Source organism: Hyaena hyaena, unplaced genomic scaffold (assembly GCF_003009895.1).
Source record: "Hyaena hyaena isolate Hyena2069 unplaced genomic scaffold, ASM300989v1 scaffold_52, whole genome shotgun sequence".
Taxonomy (NCBI): Eukaryota; Metazoa; Chordata; class Mammalia; order Carnivora; family Hyaenidae; genus Hyaena; species Hyaena hyaena.
The window spans coordinates 3,614,937-3,637,546 of NW_024080684.1; the positions used below are offsets into that span (position 1 = coordinate 3,614,937).

Sequence of the window (22,610 nt, forward strand, 5' to 3'; positions counted from 1 at the left end):
TAATTGGTGTGTGTATTGAAAAGGTTTTCTAGTTTTGAGCATTATTGTAGAGTTAGAATAAGTTAAGTCTTTGATATAGTTGATGTATGTAAGTAAAATACACACGCACATGCCAGCAAAGGACAGTAGGGAGACAGTGAGATTAGAGCACTCGCGTGCAAAGGGAGAAGACAACTCAGAAAAGGTTGTAAGCTTAAAGTGAACCAAGAGATACACAGACATAAGTAGTGAAACAAGGGGGCAGAAGAGTGTTTGGGGGTTTTACCTCCTTCTGGTCAAACAAGCGTATCTGGGATATAGTTCACAGAGAAACAGAGATAAGGAGAAAGTCGTGTGAGACCAAAAGGTGAGTGACTCATCAGAAGGTGAAAAAGTATACCCCGGGAGAGAAAGGAGGCTGGAAGGCAGGAAGAAACATCTCCATGCCCTCGTGTGAAAGCTAAGAGAAAAGATGGAAGGAAAGGACCAGAAAATAAGCACTGAACTTGGACTAGACCTTGGAATTCTCATGAGAGAAGACCAACTGTTGAGCTTTTAGATGGAAGTTACATCTTCCTGTAAAAAAGATAATCTAAAAGGAATAATAATAATAATAATCATCATCATCATCATAGCTGAGAGAGAGGGTATGGGGTAGGGTGGGATGGGTCAAACCCAAGGGAGCTAGAGGGACTCAAAAAGTCTATCTGGCTCACTGAATAAAGGGGATAATTGACAATAACTGTCAAGAGCTAAAGCCAGGTCAAGAAGATCAAGGCAAAGAATGAATCTTCACTGGCAGAAGACAGGAGGCTGTCACCAAGCACAGCGGCTTCCAGTCCCTGGCTAGAGCTGGAAACAGCCTAAAATTCTCGAGATAATTGTTTTTGGAAAAATGACAGAAAACTGTTCTCTTCAGCCCTTGGCTGAAAAGGGAAAAAGACTATTTACAATAGGCATCAGCAGGAACTTTCAAGGTTTAGGTCATTTCTATAGTTCCATACAGGGGCCATGAAAAAGGCAGAAAGTAAAATTCAGTAATTTATGGCTTCCCAAACGTTAAACCTATTAAATTATGTTTAGGTGAAAAAATTGTTTTATTCTTTTGTGCTTTAAAACTTTTAACGTTCAGTCTGCAAAAGTTACAAAAAGTTAACTAGTGTCTGATTTCTGGGAAAGAAGTATAGGAAATTATAAGCGATCAAGTAAATAGTTTAAAAGATTAAGCACAGCAAAAACCAATCGACACTAAGCATTTCTTTAAACTGACCACTGCCACTTGTTTTTAGAAAAAGTAAACTCTTTTCTAGCTATGATTTTTTAATCAGGTGAAAAGGGGGGTCTTTACATCTGTCTTTCATACTCAGTAATAGTTTCATCATAAATTTTCCCATTTTTCTTTTCTTTAAAAAATTTCCAAATTGGGGTTCCTGGGTGGCTTAGCTGGTTAAGCACCCAACTTCAGCTCAGGTCATGAACTTATAGTTCATGAGTTCGAGCCCCGCAATGGGTTCTGTGCTGACAGCTCAGAGCCTGGAGCCTGCTTTGGATTCTGTGTCACGTGTCTCCCTCTCTTTCTGCCACTCTCCTGCTCGTTCTCTCTCTCTCTCTCTCCCTCTGTCTCAAAAATAAATAAAGATTTAAAAAAAAATTTTTTTTAAACAATACCAAACAATTTCACTGGCCCACCCCAGAAAGGGGATTGCTCAGTGAGTTTGTAATTTCTCTCCTGCCTCCCAAGAGATTAGAGGGGAGACAGATTTTGATACTGCAAGTCCACCTTCAACTAACAAAAAGTTAGGGATGTGTATTTTTTTTATGTCCCAGATAGGAAATACATAGCTTCCTAGTAACAGAAAATTAGAGAAGACATAAAATTCATTCATAAAACAGTATAATAGGTCAGAGATTGAAATCAAATGGCTAAAATTGTGAGGGCTCAAGAAAAATGGTATTTTTCATTCCAGACTGCCCTAAATTCTTTGGAGCAGGAGTAAAATAGTAAAGCATTCCCTAGTCCTGCTCTGGAATTATTCAGATGTTGGAAAAAGTGTGTCATTTGGATTTATAAATAGTGAATTCCAAAAGATGTTCTTTGTAAGAACATTTATCAGGAAAAGAGAAGTACAATAATTTCAATTCCAAATTAATAGTACTTTATTTGTTTCCATAAAAGTGCAGTAATAGAACCTTAGCCCAGTAAGTGTCCAGGGGATGCGGTGAGGGAAGGCATGAGGTAAATTAACAATTTTGCAATAAAAATCCCCTTTAGTTTTAACAATAGAGGGAGCAATGAAAAATATTTGGTATTATTTATTTGGAGAAATAATCAATCTCAGCGTCTTCTGAGGCCTATCTTAGTTTCTACCTAATCCTTGTCTTTTTGAGCAAGACTCCCTCTTGGAAGGATAGAGGGGAAAAAATGGGGAAAAGATTAGGGGTAGGGAAAAATACTCGGAAATAATAATTGTTAGTGAAAAGGTGAAAGACAATTAGATTCAAAGAAATGAAAAGAGCACAATAGTAGGAAAATTACTTGAGAGAATGCATAAAGCAGATTAATTGGTCTATTTTTGCCTTATTGATTATACATTTGAGTGTATTATAGAGAATAAAGGACAAGCACCACACTGACACTTCTTTTCTCTCTCTTTTTTTACTGGTAGATGGAAGAAACCAAAAGACCCCAGCCAAGCTAAACCTTTGCATTTACTCAAACAGTTGAGAATAACTTGTATAGAAAGACTGAAGCTCAAGAAAAGGAGTCCTCTAAGCATTTGTATCTTATCTGTATCTTCAGCTTCAGGGTCAGTGACATAGGGTGAAGGACTCCCCAAGAAGGTCACTGAATTTCTTTTCTAGAACACCTTAGATTCTCTGCAGCCCACAAAGGCATTCTGAATGAAAACAAGAGTCTCAGAGTGCCATACTCACTGCTTTATCTCCCAAAGACCACGACCATCTTAAATTTCAAAAGAAAATGAAAGACCAAAGAATGAAGGATCAAGTTACTTAAAATGTATGATTAATTTCCTCACCTTGATCAGGCAACTCCTTAAGAACGCCCCTTCTTATCAGCTCCTCTCTACTTTGTCTTGTGGATATCTTCCTTTCTAATACTTTTAAAAAGAATAAGCATAAGTAAGAATCAAGTCATAGCTTAAAATAATTATGAAAAACATTCCAAGTAGAATTGAGCACATTTGTTCTGTTCACGTGAGGACTCAAACCGCAGTTTTTCTAGTCGCCTTGGAAAACATGTGGTTGGAGTCAGTATCATGAGGACCAGGGCAAAGGACAGCAGCCCATGCTCTGAAATCCAGCCACCGAGCCTGGTCCTTCAAATAATGATGTTTGGTCAAGAATGCAGACACATTATTTCATATCAACTACAGAGCACACTTTGAAATAGTCCTTTTTTTAAATTTTTTTATTTTTGGCAACCTAAAATACGCTTCTATGAATACGCAATGTATATAAAAGATATGTATGCTTACATTTAAACCAAACAAACAGTCAGTAAATATTCAGGTAACTCATCTGAATCTCAGAGAAAAAGTCTACTCTTCCAGTGTTTTCTCTCTCCCACCACTATCACAAAAGTCCAACACATCAGATCTCTGTGGCTCATTTCCTTGCCATACTCAAAAGGTCTAGCATCTTCCGGTGTATCCCCTGACAAATCCCAAATCTTAAGAGGATGGAATCAATTCATGCTTTCCCAGGTACTTAAAGGGATGGCAATCTCAACACTGCTTCTTCCTTCTTGAAGAATTTAAATTTCTTTTTTTTTTTTTTTTTATGTTTTATTTATTTTTAGGAGAGAGAGAGAGACAGCGTGAGCAGGGGAGGGTCAGAGAGAGGGAGTCACAGGCTGAAACAGGCTCCAGGCTCTGAGCTGGCAGTCAGCACAGAGCCAGACGCGGGGCTCGAACCCACGAACAGCGAGATCATGACCTAAGCGAAAGTCGGACGCTTAACCGACTAAGCCACCCAGGCTCCCCGAAGAATTTAAATTTCTGTTACAACTTCAGAATGGAGCTGAGGAGCTCAGGGAGGGACTTTAATAGTATTCACTTTATGTGTGTATAGTATCAGTTTCCTGAACCTTGAATGTCTGGCTCTACTCCCCACTTTGAGGAACCAAAGAGGTGTGTAAAATTAACGTCATCTACTAATCCTCTGAACCAAAATTCTCCGAAGTGGGTTCTTATAGAAGTCACTTCCTCTAGATGCCCTGTTAGAAAAAGCACCTTGACACCGCAACAAGGGGCCACAGAGAGGGCTCTTTAGGGAGAAGGAAAGGTACACTGGTGGAGACTGGGTAGCCGCAGCAGGACTGGATTCTGTTTCTCCCTAAAATTCCTATTCCTGTCCTCAAAATCTGCAAATCCTAGAGCCACATGAACAACATAATTTCAAGATCCAAACTAAACCCCATTACCGCAAGCCCTGCTCTGACACACAGACACAGACCTCCTAATAGCACTAAGCATATGTTTTTTGGGGGTGCTCCAGGCGGCCTGAAGCAAGGACATTTGAAGACAGAGGAGGGAAGGGAGAGGTGTTGTCTTGGGCCAAGAGCTTTGGGCCAAGCACCTGAAAGTCCTCAGTAAGTGGTTAGTAATGGCATGAGTCCCAGAATACCCACACTTAGTCTCTCTTGAAGAAACTGAAATATTTTTACCTTTTCTGATAACTATTAATTGTGTATTCCTCTTTTATCCTGGTTGCCAGAAATGCCAGAGTAAAATCTGATATTTAACACAGATTTCATACGACAACTCGGACGAAATCTGTTTCCTCCTTCTTAGAGACCTGAATTCATTTGTATTTTATTTACACAGCATATGTGCCCTTTGTTCCCGGTTTTGCCAAACATATTTTCCGACAGAATCAGGATATAAACAAACAAGACAATGAATAAATGAGTGAATGAACAAATGGTCAAAAAAATAATAAGTACCCTCTTATTGGTTCACACCAATAATAATAAGTAACATCTTAAAGAGACACACACACAACGTTCACCTCGTCCTTTAGATGACCACCCACCCTCACTCTCCACCCTCTCTTCCAGAAGCAAGTAACAACAGCTCCTGTAAATGTTGGTGATTTCAATGGTCAAAGTTAACTGGGTGGGGGAAGGGAGGGTAGCCAGAGCTGTTCTTTGATGGGAGTTCTTTTATGTAAAAACAGTGCTGTTATTTCAGTACAGCTTCAGTTTGTTCAGGCTTTTGTCAATGTGCGCTCCTGTCAGCACAGGAAGCCAAACAACACCCACAATGACACTGTGGGGCACTGCAAAGACAGTGCACGTGGTTGAAAAGGACCCTGACCACTACAGTCCACCAAGGACTGTGCAAACCCATTCAGGCTTGACTGGCGCTCTGAGGCAACCCAGGCCCGAGAAAGACTGAGGCAGAAGATGGGGCTGAACTTGTCTGGGGAAATGACGACGGGACTTGAGGCGGGATAAGACCACAGAAGAAGGAACAGATGTGGGTTTAGGCAGCCGCACCGGGGTCCAGACAGCTGGTCGACCTCAGAACCCAGGACTTCTGCGGCCGGCCATGTTGGGGTTCGGCCTGCTGGTCAAACCTCTTCGGACTGCGGGACTGCTCCTGCACACTTGCCCCAGCCCCCAGGCCTGGAAGATGGGCCGAGGGCTACCACACTTGAGGACACAGGTGGCAACTGCAAGACCAAGGGCCATTAAGCCACATTCTGAGAGGCCAAATGCAATTGTTGATTCACAAGATAGTCTTTGTGGCTGTCTGCCCCTTGACCTTAGGAAACATCTTTTAATCGTTTGCTGTTTCTGCAAAGTGACCTAAAACATGAAATGGTTGTCAGGGGTCCTGGATTCTAGTCCCAGAACTTTCCCCAATGAATTGTGTGACACTGAGCAGTCTCTTCAGGTTCCAGGGCCTCTGATCTGCTATCTGTAAAGGGAGGGACGCTATTCAATGATCGCTGAGGGACATGTTGTGTGATCCTGGATCGTTAATCAAAGCCATGCTGTGATCTCTGCTTTGGGTGCCTTTAAAAGCTTTCACTCTTTCACTGAAAGACCATCTGAGAGCCCAAACGTATCTTTTGTTTCTGCCTTTCCATTATGGATCCCAGAGGATGCTTCAGTTTTAGTTTTAAGCTTTCTGTTGCTTTAATTCTAATTTAATCTCAGTCAAAAATCCCTCGTCCTTCTCCCTTGCAAATTCTGGAGCTTTGAAGCAGCTTGGCCTCCTGCCAGGAATTAAAACAGACAGCTTTGTTCTTTGCTTTACCTCTTATAAACGGGCCCTGATAGGAAAATGCCTTGGCAATTTGTTTGGTCTTTGGCTGAGCAGGTTTTTAACACATAGTGCAGATAACTGTGTACTGGGCCAATGAGAACACACTGCAGGCGACTGAGCATGGAAAGTATGTTGCTAGGGCACAAAGTTCCAACCACCGCTCTCCGAGAAGAACAAGTATCACACTCTTCATCTTCTAAAATATTTGCCTCATGTTTATATAGTGTCTGTATGTTTGCAAAGCACATTCACTGGACACTTTTTCATAGGCTTGGAAGCGCTCTGCATTGGAATGAGTCTGAGAGGTCACTCTCGTCCAACACACCGCACAAAGCAGGAACCATTTCAGGAACATTCCTGAGATTTGCTCACCTGCGTGAAAACATTCAGAGGCAAGATGGTCTACTCCAGGTGTCTGTCACCCTCATTCTCAGGAAGGTGTTCCTTATACCCCACTCCCTGTAACTGTGCACATTCATCAAACCCATGCTCCCCATAGCTCTAAAGTCAGTCATCTGTGATGGGAAAATAGCATGAGTTAGCTCTGTGTTCACTGAGAGCAAAGTGGGTTACTGAAGCCTCCTAGAACCTGATGCCTAGTATCCAACCAGCTGCTCTTTGACTTTGAAGTTTGCCCTAATCTGTGCAATAACACTAATAATGTTGGGGGGTGGGGGTAGCTCACTCACAAATACTGCTGGGAAAGAGACTTAGCCGGGAGGTCAGATCATTGGATGTGGTAGCTAGGTCTCTCCATGAAAGTATTATTACCAGATGAGTAAATAGCTCACGGTTACTCACTTTTATCCCAATTAAAAAAGTGTGTGTGGTTTTTTACGAAGATCAAGCAAACCCATGGTTTCTGGTTTCCTCCCTGGATTGGGTAAATTACAGCTTTGGCAGTTCACAGACAGTTACGACAGCACACACTTTTCTAAGTCAAGGGTGCACTGTGCCCTCACTTTCCCACCTTCAGGCTTATACTCTGGTGTTTCAAGTATTTGAAGAGGCTGATCTTCCAAAAACCTCCAGTGGCTGTCCATCTATCTCACTGAATTCCCTATTACTTGGTATGGTCTCCACAATGCCCCCCAGAGGCTGTCCCCCACATGATGCCCACCCCATAGGATCCCTTCCCCACCTTTCCCTCCTGTCTCTGTCTGCTCCAGCCCCTCCACTCCCCTTGCTTGTCACCTGATGCAAGCAGCAAGCTCCTGCAAGATAACCTCTGTCCCTACAGGATGGGATTTCCCCAGCCCCCCACACGGCTCATTCCATCACTTCCTTCAAGTCTTTGCTCAAACGTCACCTTATCAGAAGTCCCTTCCTCGCACACCCATCGGAATAGCGTGTTCCTGCTCCCGCCTCTCCCTACCTTATCCTGCACAGCATGTCCCTCCCTCCTGAAACGGGACCCACTCCCTAAATGGAGTCTTGATGAGAACCAATGCTCTTGTTTTGCTTAGTGCTGTTTTCCCAACAGTGCCTTGCAGGTCGTTGGAACTCAGAAAACATGTGCATTGGTTGCATAAATGAATACAAGAAAATAGGCTAATAATGCTAACAGTCTTGTTTTCTGCCCCTTCCCCACCTCCAGCCTACGAGAAAGCAAACAAGGCTTGTGGCAAAACTCTACGAACAGGAATCTACTGTTTTCCTGAGCCCTCTGCTGCTTGGCTGGGCCCGCCGAAGGGAAAATCCTGAGCTCTCGCTCTGTCCTATGGCTCATCTGAAAAAGTCTCTGTGTGCTCTGAAGAAGGAAGGCTGTAGTGTGCAGAGGACAGACGGCAGCCAAGTAACAGGATGTAGCACACGACCGGGCTCATCATAAATTTTAAATGATTTATGATGTCCTTCTGGGCACGAAGCCTGCATTCAGGAGAGGAGGCCAGGGCACATGCCACCAGCTTCTTGCTGCGGATGCTTGGCCAGGATTTTATATTACTCTGGAAGTATCTGGGAGAGTAAATCTTGTAGTCAACAAGCCACTTGTGTTTTCTTTTGGCGAGGAAAGAGAGTCCTAATTCTCAATTCTAACACCGTTTAATGACGGAACAAAACAGAAGAGCAATTAGACTATTAAATAAGCGTACCATGTTATCTTCTTGGTTCTGAGTACTGAATGGCCTCACTGTACGACTGTGACAGAAACAGAGAACTGCTTGTCTTGTGTTGAAAGGGTTCTATAAGAGCCTGGCTTTGCTTTACCTCTCCTCAATAGCAGTTACAGAAAACAGAATGTCAAAAAACGGCCTTCTTTTTAAAAGACCCTTCAATAAAGCGTAGCAAAGTCATTTAAAGAAACAACCACCAAAATGCCACCCAATGGGGCCTTTGCAAAAACCTTCCAAAACATCTCAAGAACATAAGGCAGTGAAATAAAGCCAACATCCCCCACTAAAAATATTCAGGGGTCTGACCATTTTCTTATTTACCCCTGCCCCTCTTCTACTTAAAAATCCTACTGGCTATGGAATAAGGCAAACTCATCTGAACCCAGCCAAGCTTTACCACCGGCCCCGGGGATCCATTTCCCCCTTCCCTCTTGTTCATCTCCCTTTTTCATAAGCCCAATGTTAAAGTCAAACCTTATTTCCCATGGTTTTAAACACTTCCTGTACCTCCTCAGCTCCATTGCTTCATTGTTTCTTTTTCTTCGAATCAGACCTCTGCCCTCTCTCCCTCTCTGGTGGGAATCCTTGGAAGATTCTAAGACCTTTTCAGACAGTGCCCCCCACTCGGCGATCTCACCATCCGAGATTCCCTAACAGCTATGTTCCTGACAGGCTCCAAAGTAGTTTCTCTGTGCCTGAGTTTTTTCTCATCTACACAATGGGAGTACAGCGGCTACCTTTTCTGGTTCTTTTGGAGATTAAATGAGTTAAAAAGCTAAGGTGCTCAGCAGTACCTAGAATCTGGAAAGCACTAAATAACTGTTAGCTATTACTATTACTTCTGTTCTAGCACTTCTCCATTTTTCATTGCTACACATGTAGAGAGTTGCATATTGACATGACTCTGAGCCCTATGAGAGATGTCTTGTGTATCATCTCATCCCCATGATGCCCCAAATAATATATTGCATTAAGTTTTTGCATTTGTTTTTTGAGGGGAGGGAGGGAAGACATGTCTAGCACCCTTTCCTAATCTTTTCTACTTCTTTTAGACATGGCCTTTGAGGAACCATCTTCCTCCTCTCTTAGTCCATGTGATTTGTGTGAGGCTAACCCCAACCCTGGGCTCCAGGGCTCACAGGCTTATCCAAGGGCCCAGGATCTTCCTGGCATTGGCGACTGGTCCCAAGAGGGGATGTGCCCCAGATGTATCAATGACACCCAGCCCAAGAATTTCTGGAACAGGAAAAGAAGGCTTTCTCTTTCTTCTGTATCTGTCAAAACTAGCTGCATAGGAGCCTAGAGCCCCTAATAATCATTTTGCCTCCATAAAAGGAGAGTCTAATTAAAAAAAAAAAAAAAAGAGCTAATATTGAAGAACACAGGCTCAAAGAAGGAGATGGATTCCTAATCTTAGCTTTTGAGCACCTGGATCCAACCATACCTGAAGGTGGTTGCCCCTGGTCTTCTCCCTTTCATGAACTGATAAATTCCCCATTTGCTTAAGTCTATTATTATTCCTCAGCAGTAAAGAGCTTTTACTTTTGAACAGTCAAAAGAAGGTATTACATAGATACTTTTTTTAAAAGTGAATTTTCTTCCAAGGGAAGCCAAAGATTCTCTAGAGTTTCAAGGCAGAAATATGAAAGAAGAACTACATAGACCTCTTTCCCCCTCAAGAATTTGAAACTGGACCAGACCTTAAAAAAAGAGGAAGATGGTAATTTCTATGTCCCTCCTCCTCTTGGGAAATCAGTACCACAACTTCCTCCAGAAAGCTTATAGTAATCATTCATTTATTTGGTGCTTAGATGGCATTTTTATATTTACTTTCTCATCCTGCTTCCCAGTATTCCTGAAAGACAGGCTAAGCAATTCTTTTTAGTTCTCTCGAATAGATAAGGATATCGAGACTTAAAGAGGCTAAATACATTTTCTAATCATATACTGAGAATCTGGTTGGACCCAAATGTATTTAACCAAAAGCCTACTGCTTACATTCTCCAAACTCAGCTGATAATTTTCAGCTTTCCACTTTCCCATGACAGGTATAATGCTTTCCAATTTTCCTTCAAGACGTGAGGTAGAAAAACTTTTTTAAAGTTAATTTTAAATGAGCAATTTTTAGATGGCAGTACATTCTCATCATTCAACTTATAAAAGGATACAACACAAACTCTCACCCTCACCTTGCACCCCACTATTCAAATTGAACCCCACCTGTACTCCGCAAGTAAATAATCTTTCATCAGTGCCTCGTGTATCCTTCTAGACTTTCTTAGGCAAATCCAAATATTCATTTTTATTACTCTCTTTTTCACACCAAAGGTAAGCTGTTTTACAAACTGTTCGGCACGATGCTTTTTCATTGAATGCTGTGTGTAATACTTCTAAACTTTCAGGTGATGGGGTGACAGAAAAAGGCCGGGTTGAGGAGAAAAGATGTGATGATCTCTGCCTCGTGCAAAGAGCAGCAGCTGAAATCACTGCTGTTTGCAGAGGGGGCGATCTGGGAACGGCCATGGCAAGTCAGCTCAAGGGACTGCTGGACTGTATTCCCAAGGGGTAAGATTTAGGCCTAGAACAATGAGCAAGTCACCGATCCCAGATGGGCCAGGAAGTACAAATAATCCCCAGAGCCTCATCAGAGGCCAGGATGTGTGAGCTACGTGAAACACTGCTGGTCTTTCTTCCAGTAAGGCTCTCACAAATGCGTGAGGAACACAAATGTGTAAGACAGGTGCTTCTGGATTCAGCCTGTCTTTCCATTTCTTGTTTCTTCATGTTAAAAGATGGCAAACCCAACACAGGGTAAGACCACAAAAGGTATAAATAAAGAAGTTTGGAAGAAAGAGAATGATAATCATCCTTAGAGCAATTAATTCTAACTTCACACTAAGAGCAAGTAGAGACCTGATATAAAAATGAATCTCAGCTCTAAATGGTAAAGAGGTTTTTCAAACTAGAAGATTGTGAACAATACCTGTTAGAGAATAAGTTCACGGAGAGCCTGAACTTCTAGTTCTGAGCCCCTTCTCCTCCATCTCCTCTAAGACAGTCTTACACATTTCATGGACTCAATAATGTTGATTGAGATGAGATCATATCTCATTTCACCATTGATCAGACAGCCAAATGCCAGGCAAGAGTGGCTGTGAAAGAGATCTTAGTGATACTAAACTATTCTAAACGATGACATTCCCACTTGTTTAAATAACAAATTCAACTGCACAGGATTCAAATTCAGCTGTATCTGAAATTATTCCTTAGGCCAAAATTTTTTGAAGGCGTTAATGTGTAACCTTTAAAAGCCTGTTTTTATTTAGTGAACCTAAAAGCAATACATAATAAAACATCACCAACACAAATCAAAAGGTGTGAGTAACCGGTTGGAGTTAATAAGAAGAATGAGTAGGCATTCCCCTCACTCCATGTTTACCAGCTTCATATACATGTCTCAGCAGACTAGGATTCTTAAGGTGATTAATTTTTTTTAAAGCAGCTAGAATTTTAAATAAAATTTTTTAATGTTTACTCATTTTTGAGAGGGAAAGAGAAAGAGAGAGAGAGAGGGACAGAGAATGAGTGGGGGAGGGGCAGAGAAAGAGAGAGACACATAAACTGAAGCAGGCTCCAGGCTCTGAGCTGTCAGCACACAGCCCAACGTGGGACTTGAACTCACTAACCACGAGATCATGACCTGAGCTGAAGTCTGACCCTTAACCAGCTGAGACACTCAGGCACTCCCAAAATTTTGTTTTCTTAAACAACCTAAGCGTCCATCGATAGATGAATGGATAAAGAAAATGTTTACACACACACACACACACACACACACACACACTCACACACACAAACACAGAGGAATATTACTCAGCCATAAAAGAGGGTGAGATCTTGCCATTTCCAACAATATAGATGGACCTAGAGGGTATTATGCTAAGAAAAATAAGTCAGGGAAAGACAAATATCATATGATTTCACTTATGTGTGGAATCTGAAAAACAAAACAAACAAATGAACAAACAAAGCAGAAACAGACCCACAAACACAGAGAACAAACAAGTGGTTACCAGATGGGTGGGGATAGGAGGATGCGCTAAAGAGGGAAAGAAATTAGAAGATACAGCCTCCCATTTATGGAACGCGTAAGCCACAGGGATGAACCGTACAGCACAGGGAATATACTCAAGAGTATTGTAATAGCATCACATGGTGACAGATGGCAGTTAACACCTGCGGTGAGCACGGCAGAACACACAGACTTGTCGAACACTATGTTGGACACCTGAAATGTAACACTGTGTGTCAACTGTACTTCAATCATATAAAATTAGGAAAGAAAAAAATTGGAAAGCTGGTATTAACTTTCTTGGATTAATGCAAAAAAAAAAAAAGTTTTGTTGAGCATGTTAACCATTGTCTTCTACAACCTTGCCTGTATTACACAATGAACAGTATTTCTTTGGCAAACCTGGTCCAGACCTGGACTAAACCAGGACATATAAATGATACCCGATTCCTATTGGAGCCTGCAGTTAGAGGGCCAACGGCAATTCTACTAAAGTTTTTATTTTCCAAGACAGAACACCAAAAAAATATTAGGGGCGTAGGGAAATGTACCTTTTCATTGTAATTAAAGTGATAACATTTAAAATTTCATAGCAGTGCTGTTTCCATTTGGACATAATGCTCCCTTTCAGGAGTCTCCCTGTCTGCTCTCTATTTCCAAATTTCTGATTATTAAGCTGGTAAAGGAGTCTCATCATTCTTCTTTAAGACTGAAAAGGCTAGAAAATAGGGGCAGCTGGGTGGCTCAGTCAGTTAAGCGTTCGACTCTTGATTTCAGCTAAGGTAATGATACCACAGTTTCATGAGTTTGAGCCCCGTGTGGAGCTGTGTTACACTGACCACGAGGAGCCTGCTTGGGATTCTCTCTCTCTCTCTCTCTCTCTCTCTGCCCCTCCCCTACTCGGGCTCTCTCTGTTGCTCTCAAAATAAACTTTTTTGTTTTAAAAAGGAAAAGCTAGAAAATAGAAAATGAATCAGGAAGCATATATTCTAGCCTTTTTAAGAATATATCTTAAACTTAAAAATATATATTTCAACTTATTAGAAGGTGATCATGGACATGCTCCAAACTCCTCCAGGCCTTTGTTTCTGTATATGAAAATAGAGATAGGAAAACCTGACTTGGATGGAAAACAGGATGATTAAAGCATTTCATAAAGTATTTGATACAAAGTAGGGACCTTATAAATATTAGTTTTTTCTTCCTTATGTTCTACTTTCTCTTGTATACATGTGTATATCTCTTTGATAATATTCTTTTGATATTTTTACCTTGACATGGTTACTGATCTAGAAGGTGGTGTAGCACAGGGATTAAGAATAAAGACTCAGGACGTCTGGATGGCTCCGTCAATTAAGCAGCCAACTCTTAATTTCAGCTCAGGTCAAGATCTCATGGTTCGTTTGCTTGAGCCCCATGTCGGGCTCCCTGCTGACAGCGTGGAGCCTGCTTAGGATTTCTCTCTCTCTCTTTCTCTCTCTCCCTCCCCTTCCACCCCCCAGTCCACACTGGGGTGCCGACCGTGGCCGTGGCTGCTGGCAGAATAGGGACCCTGGGGGACAGGGGTTAGGATTCTCTCTCTCTCCCTGCCTCTGCCCTTCCCCTGTTTGCACTCCTTCTCTCAAAAAAAAAAAAAAAAAAAAAAGGAAAGAAAAGAATGAAGACTCAAACCAGGCTTATGAAGTTCAAACATGGGCTATGCCACTCATGAACCCTGAAACGTAGGGCCAGTTATTTAACTTCTCTGTGCCTCAGTTTATTCATTAGTGAAATAAGGGTTATAGTGAGCAACCTACCTCACAGGGTAATTGGGAAGATACTTAAAACACCATCTGGCACACAGTAAAACCTCAACAAGGGTTAGTTATTATTACTGATACCCATGTATCCTGTTCCTACTTTAAGTTTAATCCCAAATAAAACTTGAAGTGAGTAACAGAAATCAAAGTTTGTCTACTTTTATTTATTAACACGTTACTTCACACACTCTGCATGTAGCAAATTATGCAAATTATTCAAAGGGAACTTTTTCAAATCTCATGGGGTTGAACATTTTATTTTTTTTAATGTTTATTTATTTCTTTTGAAAGAGAGAGAGCACACACACAGGCACAAGCGGGGGAGAGGCAGAGAGAGAGAGAGGATCCCAAGCAAGCCTCACACTGTCATCAGGAGGCCCAACATGGGACTCAATCTCTCGAACCATGAGATTATGACCTGAGCCGAAATTAAGAGTCAGATGCTTAACTGACTGAGCCACCCAGGCACCCGCAAATGGAACACTCTAACACTGTATTGTGAAAACAGCAAAAAGCAAGGACTATGTATGTAATGCCAGCAACATGTCAACATTAGATTTAAATAGATAATTAAATTTTAGTTAGTGTCATAATGTTTTATACTCGATTCACCTAGGTTTACTTTAAGAACAAATTACAAGGGCTGAGTGAGACACAATGAGGAATTATTGTTTAATGGTAGAAAGTTTAAGTTTTGCGAGATGAAAAATTTCCGGAGCTCTGTCATATAACAACGTAAATATACTTGACACCAATGAATTATATACTTAAGAACGATTATTAAGATGGCAAAATTTATGTTTTGTGTTTTCCACCACAATTTTCAAAATAAATGAAATTGTAAGACAGTTTTGGACTACACTCATGCTGAGCCATTCATCTAAGGTGAAAAATAAATCAGTAGGTATTTTCAAAGAATTCTAACCACACTGATGGTTACTGTGTTCATCAACTATTCTCCAGTATCCAGTCCTCTCTCCAGCTCTGCTTTTTATTCTCTTATATTTCTCACATAGCCTCTCACACCCTGTCTTTTAGTGGGTACTAAGTAAACACTTGTACTTTAGAATAATGAAAACCTCAAGAGCATCTGTTTCAAAACCTGGAGAGTCTGGGTCTGGGAAAGCAGGTAAAGAAAATTTAGCACAAAAATGTCATAAGCCTCAATGAGCAGACTCTTTTCACTTAAGAAAAATAAATAAGAATTAAGATTGCAATTTATTTTCCAAGTGGGAAACAAATCAGGAAAACACAGAAGCTAAAAAACAGTCGCTTTTCAGGACTTAGCCCTTAGCGATAAAGACCAGATTCATATCACAGGATGAAAAAAAATAAAAACAAAACCACAAAGGGAAATAATATGCAAAGGAAATAAAATAATGGACTTTCCTGACATGGTTCTCTGACCCAGGCCAGAAAGAGTTCTGTGGCACCTTTAAAAAGTATTTTAAAAGTGGCACCACTCCAAAGGAAAATGAAATTAGGAAATTATCCACCCAAGTAAGGCTTATAAACAATCAGACTGTCTCTTAAAGCAATACACACTAACTATGTCTCATCCCAGTGTAAGCCTTTTTTATCACGAGGTCAATGGGAACATAGTTCCTCTCCTCTACATCCCTCTCAGGAATTAAATGTGGCAAAGAAAAAAAGAAATGCATGTTATCGATTCTATATTCCATTCTAGTGAGTGTGGTTCTTAAGAAAAAAAAGAGAGAGAGAGATTCATTTATAATCAGAAATCAGTAAAATCAGTAGTATACATGGCTCATTTAAGAAGGTTTTCATAGAATGCTCAGTGAAAATGCCTTGCTTATTTGAGCTCACGCGCCCTTGGAGAACCGCCCCCCCCCCCCCCCCCCCCCCCCCCCCCCCCCGCTCTGGAAAGGCTGAAGACCTGAGATCTTAGTCTGCGCCATAGTTCAACAAATTTAAATCTAAAGCCCAGTTTGCTTTAAACAAACCATATCCCATTTTCTAGAATGGACAAGAAGCAAGGGAGTCTCCTCAACTCCATTTAGAAATAAGATTTTATGGTTTCTGTTTATCTAAGGAAGGTGGGTCCTAAAGGTTTGGCCATTCATTGTGAAGCTGGCTAACTTAAACCCGTGATAGAAGGTTCTCCTATTTATGAAGCCACTAATTTCAATTATGAAAAATATACAAGAAGTTAGCACTCATATTATTCTTTCCCATAAATGGGTTTTATCCCTAGAATACATCTATAATGAATAATAAATTCTCCATAAATAAAAAGGTGGGGCCTTATTGCTTCTTTCCTTCCATCTATATATGAGGGAAGATTGAAACAAGAAAAATTCATTCTACTGGGAGAAAAAAAACTGAAGAGGAATATTTAGTCTCCTTCATTTTTAACATATAGACAGCAAACTTGTTTTAATGCCATTATATATCTTTACAGAAAAAAAAGAATTAAAGAATTTAAAAAAAGAAAATACATGTGATCCAATTATTGTATGGTCTCTTACCTACAAAATTTTTAACACTCATTTGGTCTAATTTGGTTAATTTATAAAATACCCAGGTACACAAATGGTCAAACTAAAACACAACCCAGGCCTTCTCTTTGTGTCACAGATGCCGTGACATTGACCTTTTAAAGGCTGTTGCCGTATAGAACAGATAGTAACAGTTACTTAAGTTCATTATCCATTCATGAGGGAATGGGTCCCCAACCTGTCCATTAAATTTGGTGAAATATTAATTTTGTCTATTTTGGCTTCTTAATTCCTTAAGGCTCTTAAGCAGCTCTCAATGACATGAACAGTAAGATAGAATTGGAAACATGTGTAGTCACCCCCTTCCCCCCCATTCTAGCACTTTCCAAATCACATTCACTAGCAAATACCACGTAGATGGAATAGGACAAGGCCTATCAAGAGCCTCTCATTAATTCATTCGACAAACATTTACTAAATGCTTTAACATTAGACAGATGCCATTCAAGTTGCTTTCAGATTTTATCCAAGAAGAAAGCAAAAATCCCAGTTCTCATGGAATTCATAATCTAGTGGGAGGGGGGACCAGTTAATAAAAAATACAATTAATTTCTAAATGTTAGAAGGTAAGATGTGCTGTGGGAAGAACAAGGTAAGGCAGATAAAAAGGAACCAGGGATGCCAGAGGACCAACCTGACACCCACTAGGATGGCAATAATAAAAAAGCAGATAATAACCAATGCTGTCCAGCACGTGCAGAAATTAGAACCCTCACACACTGCTCAGGGGAATGTAACATGGTGCAGCTGCTTTGGAAAACAGTCTTGGCAGTTCCTCAAAGTGTTAAACACTGAATTACCATATGACTCAGCAATTCCATTTCTAGATACATAACCAAGAGAAGTGAAAATACGTGTCTCCACGAAAATTTGTATACGAATGATCATAGAAGCATTATTCATAAAAGCCAAAATAGAAACAGCCCAAACAAATGTCCACCAACTGATGACGGATGGGTAAATAACATGTGATATATATACAATGGAATATTATTTGACAATAAAAAGAAATTAAGTATTGATAGATGCTATAATATAAATGAACCTTAAAAACATTATGCTAAGCCAAAGAAGCCAGTTGCAAATGGCCATATATGTCTTGTACGATTCCATTTACAGGAAACCTCAAGAACAGGCAAATGTATTAAGAGTGACTCCTCAACAGGTTTCTTTTTAGGGTGCTGAAAATGTTTAAAATTGACTATGGTGCCAGCTGCACAGTTTGTGACTATTACTAGAAACGACTGAATTACAAATAAAATGGGGGAACTGTATAGTATAGGAACTATATCTCAAAAAGGCTGTTAAAAAAAAGAGCACCAGGAGAGACGAAAGATTCTGTAGAGAATGAAGGCAGCCTTCATTGAGAAGTTTGCAACTGAACACAGACTTCGTTGAGTGAGCCACGGTCAGACGCTTAACCGACTGAGCCACGCAGACGCCCCTAAAATCCTTTTAAAACAGAAATATCTAGGCCCAGATTGTCTCATTGGTAAATTCTTTTTTAACATTTAAAGAAGAAATCACACCAATTGTACAGAATCTTTTTAAAATTTTTTTTCAATTTTATTTATTTTTGACAGAGAGAGACACACAGAGAGAGACAGAGAATGAGCAGGGGAGGGGCAGAGAGAGAGGGAGATCCAGAATCCAAAGCGGGCTCCGGGCTCTCAGTTGTCAGCACAGAGCCCGACACAGTGCTCGAACTCTCGAACTGCGAGATCATGACCTGAGCCGAAGTTGAATGCTTAACCTACTAAACCACCCAGGCGCCCCAGAGAATCTTTTCAAAGAACATAATGAACTCATTTTATGAGATCAGCATCACTCTGATACCAAAATCCAAAAATAGTACAAAAGAAAACTGGAGAGCAATATCACAAAGCCTCTATAAAATATTATCAAATAAAACCCAGCAACATATGCAAAGAACAATATACCACAACACAATGGAGTTCACCCCAGGGATGCACAACTGATTCAATATTCAAAAATCTATCAATGCAATCTATCATAATACTCATCTAAAGAAGAAAATCCACATGGTTGTATCAATTGATGCAGAAAAAGCATTTGAGATATTCAACATCTGTTCATAATACATGCTCTTAGAAAATCAGGAATAAAAGGGAGCTTGCTCAACTTGATAAAGTGCATCTATAAAACACCTTCAGCTAACACCATTTTTTTTTTTTTAAGTTGAGAGAAAGAGAGAGAGAGAGCACGTGAGGGAGGGGCAGAGTGAGAATCCCAAGCAGGCTCCATGATGCCAACATGGGGATCGAGCCCATGAACTTTGAGATCATGATCTGACCGAAGTTCAAGAATCAGATGCTATTGCCAGGCACCCCCACCTAAAACCACACTTAATGAAAGCTTCCTTTTAACAATGAGAAAGAGACAAGGATGTCCCATTTACCACTCCTATTTACTATACCATACTGGAATTCCTAACTGGGCAAGAAAAGATAGAAAAGGAATATAGATTGGGAAAGGAGAAATAAAACCATTCCTAACACAAATAACATAATCATCAACATAGAAAATCCTTTAAAAAAAAAAAGAAAGAAAAAGAAAATCCTGAAGAAGCTTCACTAGAACTAAGTAAGTTTAGCAAGGTAGCATGATACAATCTTTATTTCTGTAAACTAGCAATGGATAATTAGAAAAAGGATTTTTAAAAACATATATCATTTCTAATAGTTTTCTTAAAAGAAAGAAAATAAATACTTAGGTATAAACCTAATACTGCTTTCTGAAGATTTCAAAATGCTAATGAAAGAAATAAAAAAGCTAATTAAAATGGAGAGACATACCAGCTCATACACTGTGAGAGTCAACATAGTAAAGGTACCAATTTTACGCAAATTACAATATAGATTTAATATATTTCCAATAAATATCCCAGAAGGAAAATTTTGAGCATATAAAGAATCTGATATCAAAATGTGTATGAAAAGGCAAAGAAACAAGTTAAAACAATTTTGAAAATGAAAAATAAAGTGGGAAATATTATATCTAACTTTCAGACTTATCAAGTTACAACAATCAAGACAACATGATAATGGTAAAGGAACAGACAGATTAAGAGAACAGAATAGTGAGTCCAGAAATAGACCCACACAAATGTGAGTCTTAATTTTTGATAAAGACCATTTGGCCAATTAATTTTTGGCAAAGGAAATTCTAGGAGAAATTCTATGAGGAAGGATAGTCTTTTCAACAAATGCTCTTGAAAGTTCTTACAAATGACACCAAAAATATGATCCTAAGAGAAAGGAGTAATAAATTGCATTTCATCAAAATTAAGACCTTTGCCGAGTAACAGTCATTGTTAAAGAATGAAAAGACACTGGGGCGCCGGGGGGGCTCAGTCAGTTAAGCATCTGACTCTTGATTTCGGCTCAGGTCATAATCTCATGGTTTGTGAGAATGAACCCTGCGCTGGGCTCTGCACTGACAGCATGGAGTCTGCTTAGGATTCTCTTTCTCCCTCTGCCCCTTTGCCCCTCACCTCTGCTCATGCTCTCTCTTCTCTCTCTCAAAATAAACTTTATTTTAAAAAAACAAGCTACAGTGTGACAGAAACTATCTTTAATAACATATGTAATAAAGGCATAATATCTAGACTACATAAAATACTCTCAAAATTCAGTATTAAGAAGAGAAATAGCTCAATAAAAATTGGCCAGGGGCACCTGGGTCGATCAGTCAGTTAAAGAGCTGACTTGATTTTGGTTCAGGTCATGATCTCATGGTTTGTGAGTTCAAGCCTGGCATTGGGCTCTGTGCTGACAACGTAGAAACAGATTCTCTCTTGGGATTCTCTCTCTTGCCCCCTCTCTCTGCCCCTCCTGCTTGCTTGCTCTCTTTCTGTCCCCCGTCCCCCCAAAAAAAACCTGACCAGAAGACTTTAACAGATATTTATCAAAGGGGAGTATATGGAAGAAAAATATGCTTACTGATTTTTTAAGTGATACAAAGGTGACTGAATGAAGGAGAGGATAATCTTTTCAACAAATGGTATTAAAATAACTGGGCATTTATACGCAAAAAGCAAACCTTGACCTAAACCTTTTATCTTACATAAAAATTAACCCCAAACTTGACCACAGATCTAAATGAAAAATGTCAAACTATAAAACTTTAAGAAGAAAAATCAGAAGAAAATCTTTGTGATCTGAGGTTAGGCAAAGAAATGAAACACAACACAAAAAACATGACCTATGAAGAGTAACTGATAAACCAAACTTCATCAAAATTATGAACTGTTGCTCTGGAAAAGAGATTAAAAGACTAACAAGACAAGCTGCAGTGGGAAAAAAGTATTTGCAAAGCACATATTCAACAAAGAACTTCTACAGAAAAAATATAAAGAACTCTCAAAATTCCACAGTAAGAAAACAACCCAATCACAAAATGGGCAAAAGACCTGAACAGAACCTTTACCAGAGACAATATCCAGATGGCAGATATGCACATGAAAAACATTAAACATTAGTAGCCGTTAGGGAAATACAAAGTAAACCTATGACAACATACTACTATACCTACTAGAATGTCTAATATAAAAAATAATGACAGGATATCCATGGTCACTGGGGCACCTTTTACAACAACCGAGAGGTGGAAGGAGCCCAAATGTCGCCTGACAGATGAATGGATGAACAACATGTGGTAGACACATACAATAAAATATGATGCAGTCATAAAAAGAAAGGAAATGCTGATGCGCACTCAACATGAATGAACCTTGCGGACATTTTACGCGGCATGAAATAAACCAGTCATAATAGGATACCTACTATATGATTCCATTTACGTGAAATATACTAAAGTAGTCAAATTCATACCTGTAGACAGTAGAATGGGAATTACCAGGAGGTATGGGGAGTTGTTCAATAGGTATAGAGTCTCACTTCTGTAAGATGAAAATGTTCTAAAGATGTATTTAATAACACTGTAAAAATACTTTACATTTCTGAAATGTTCGTCTAAAAATAGTTTAGATGGTACATTTTAGGATAGGTCTTTTTACCACAATAAAAAATAATAATGACAATACCAAGTGCTAAGGACAGAGGGCAATGGAACTTTCCTACATTGCTGGTAGAAATGCAAAACTCCAGAAAACAGTCTGTGGCAGGCATCTACCAAATCAAACACACACTTAATGAATGGCTTAAATCTCACTCCTACCTCTTTTTCCTAGCAAAATGAAAACTTTCGTTCACCCACCAAAAAACCTTTACGTGAATGTTTATAGCAGCTCCATTCATAATCACCCCAAACTGGAAGCGGGGTATATCCAGAGCAGAGAACACTATCCCAAAATCATAAGGAACGACTCATACATGCTGCAAACCAGATGAATGTCAAAGGTGAAATGCTGAGTGAAGGAAGCCAGGCTCAAAACTTTTCACGTGAATGATTTCAATTTTTATGACATTTGTGAAACAACAGAACGATAGTGAAGAACAGCACCGTGGTTGCTGGAAGTTAGGAGTTGGGGAGGTGACAGAGGGGGGCAGGGTGTGACTAGAGACGACCTCTTTTAAGAAAATCATGACCACAAAGGCAGTAATAATGAACTAGTCAGTAGTTCCTTTGTATATTTGTTTCCAACTGTAGCCAATCACAACTACTTCTGAGAAAAATCTCAGCAGTCCAGCGTCAGACTTGTCAGGAAAGACAGCTATATTCTTCCAGGGGCTATAGGCACATTGGCCCATGGCCGTAGTCAAAAAGACACAAGGCAGAGAAAAGTTTTAGAAAATCAAAACCCTATTTGTGTTTTCTGAAAGGCCTAAGGTTTGACACAGCAAGCACAA

The 22,610-nt window shown here is 39.9% G+C and overlaps 1 protein-coding gene across 3 annotated transcripts in view; it reads right to left on the reverse strand.

Moving 5' to 3' along the window:
* The window catches only part of PHACTR2 (phosphatase and actin regulator 2), a 130,799-nt gene that overhangs the window by 66,628 nt on the left and 41,561 nt on the right, over positions 1-22,610 (reverse strand). For all 3 annotated transcript variants that reach the window (XM_039230885.1, XM_039230884.1, XM_039230886.1), the window contains exon 3: positions 3,018-3,098. In XM_039230885.1, the coding sequence (XP_039086816.1) occupies positions 3,018-3,098 (81 nt within the window). The remainder of the gene's footprint in view (positions 1-3,017; positions 3,099-22,610) is intronic.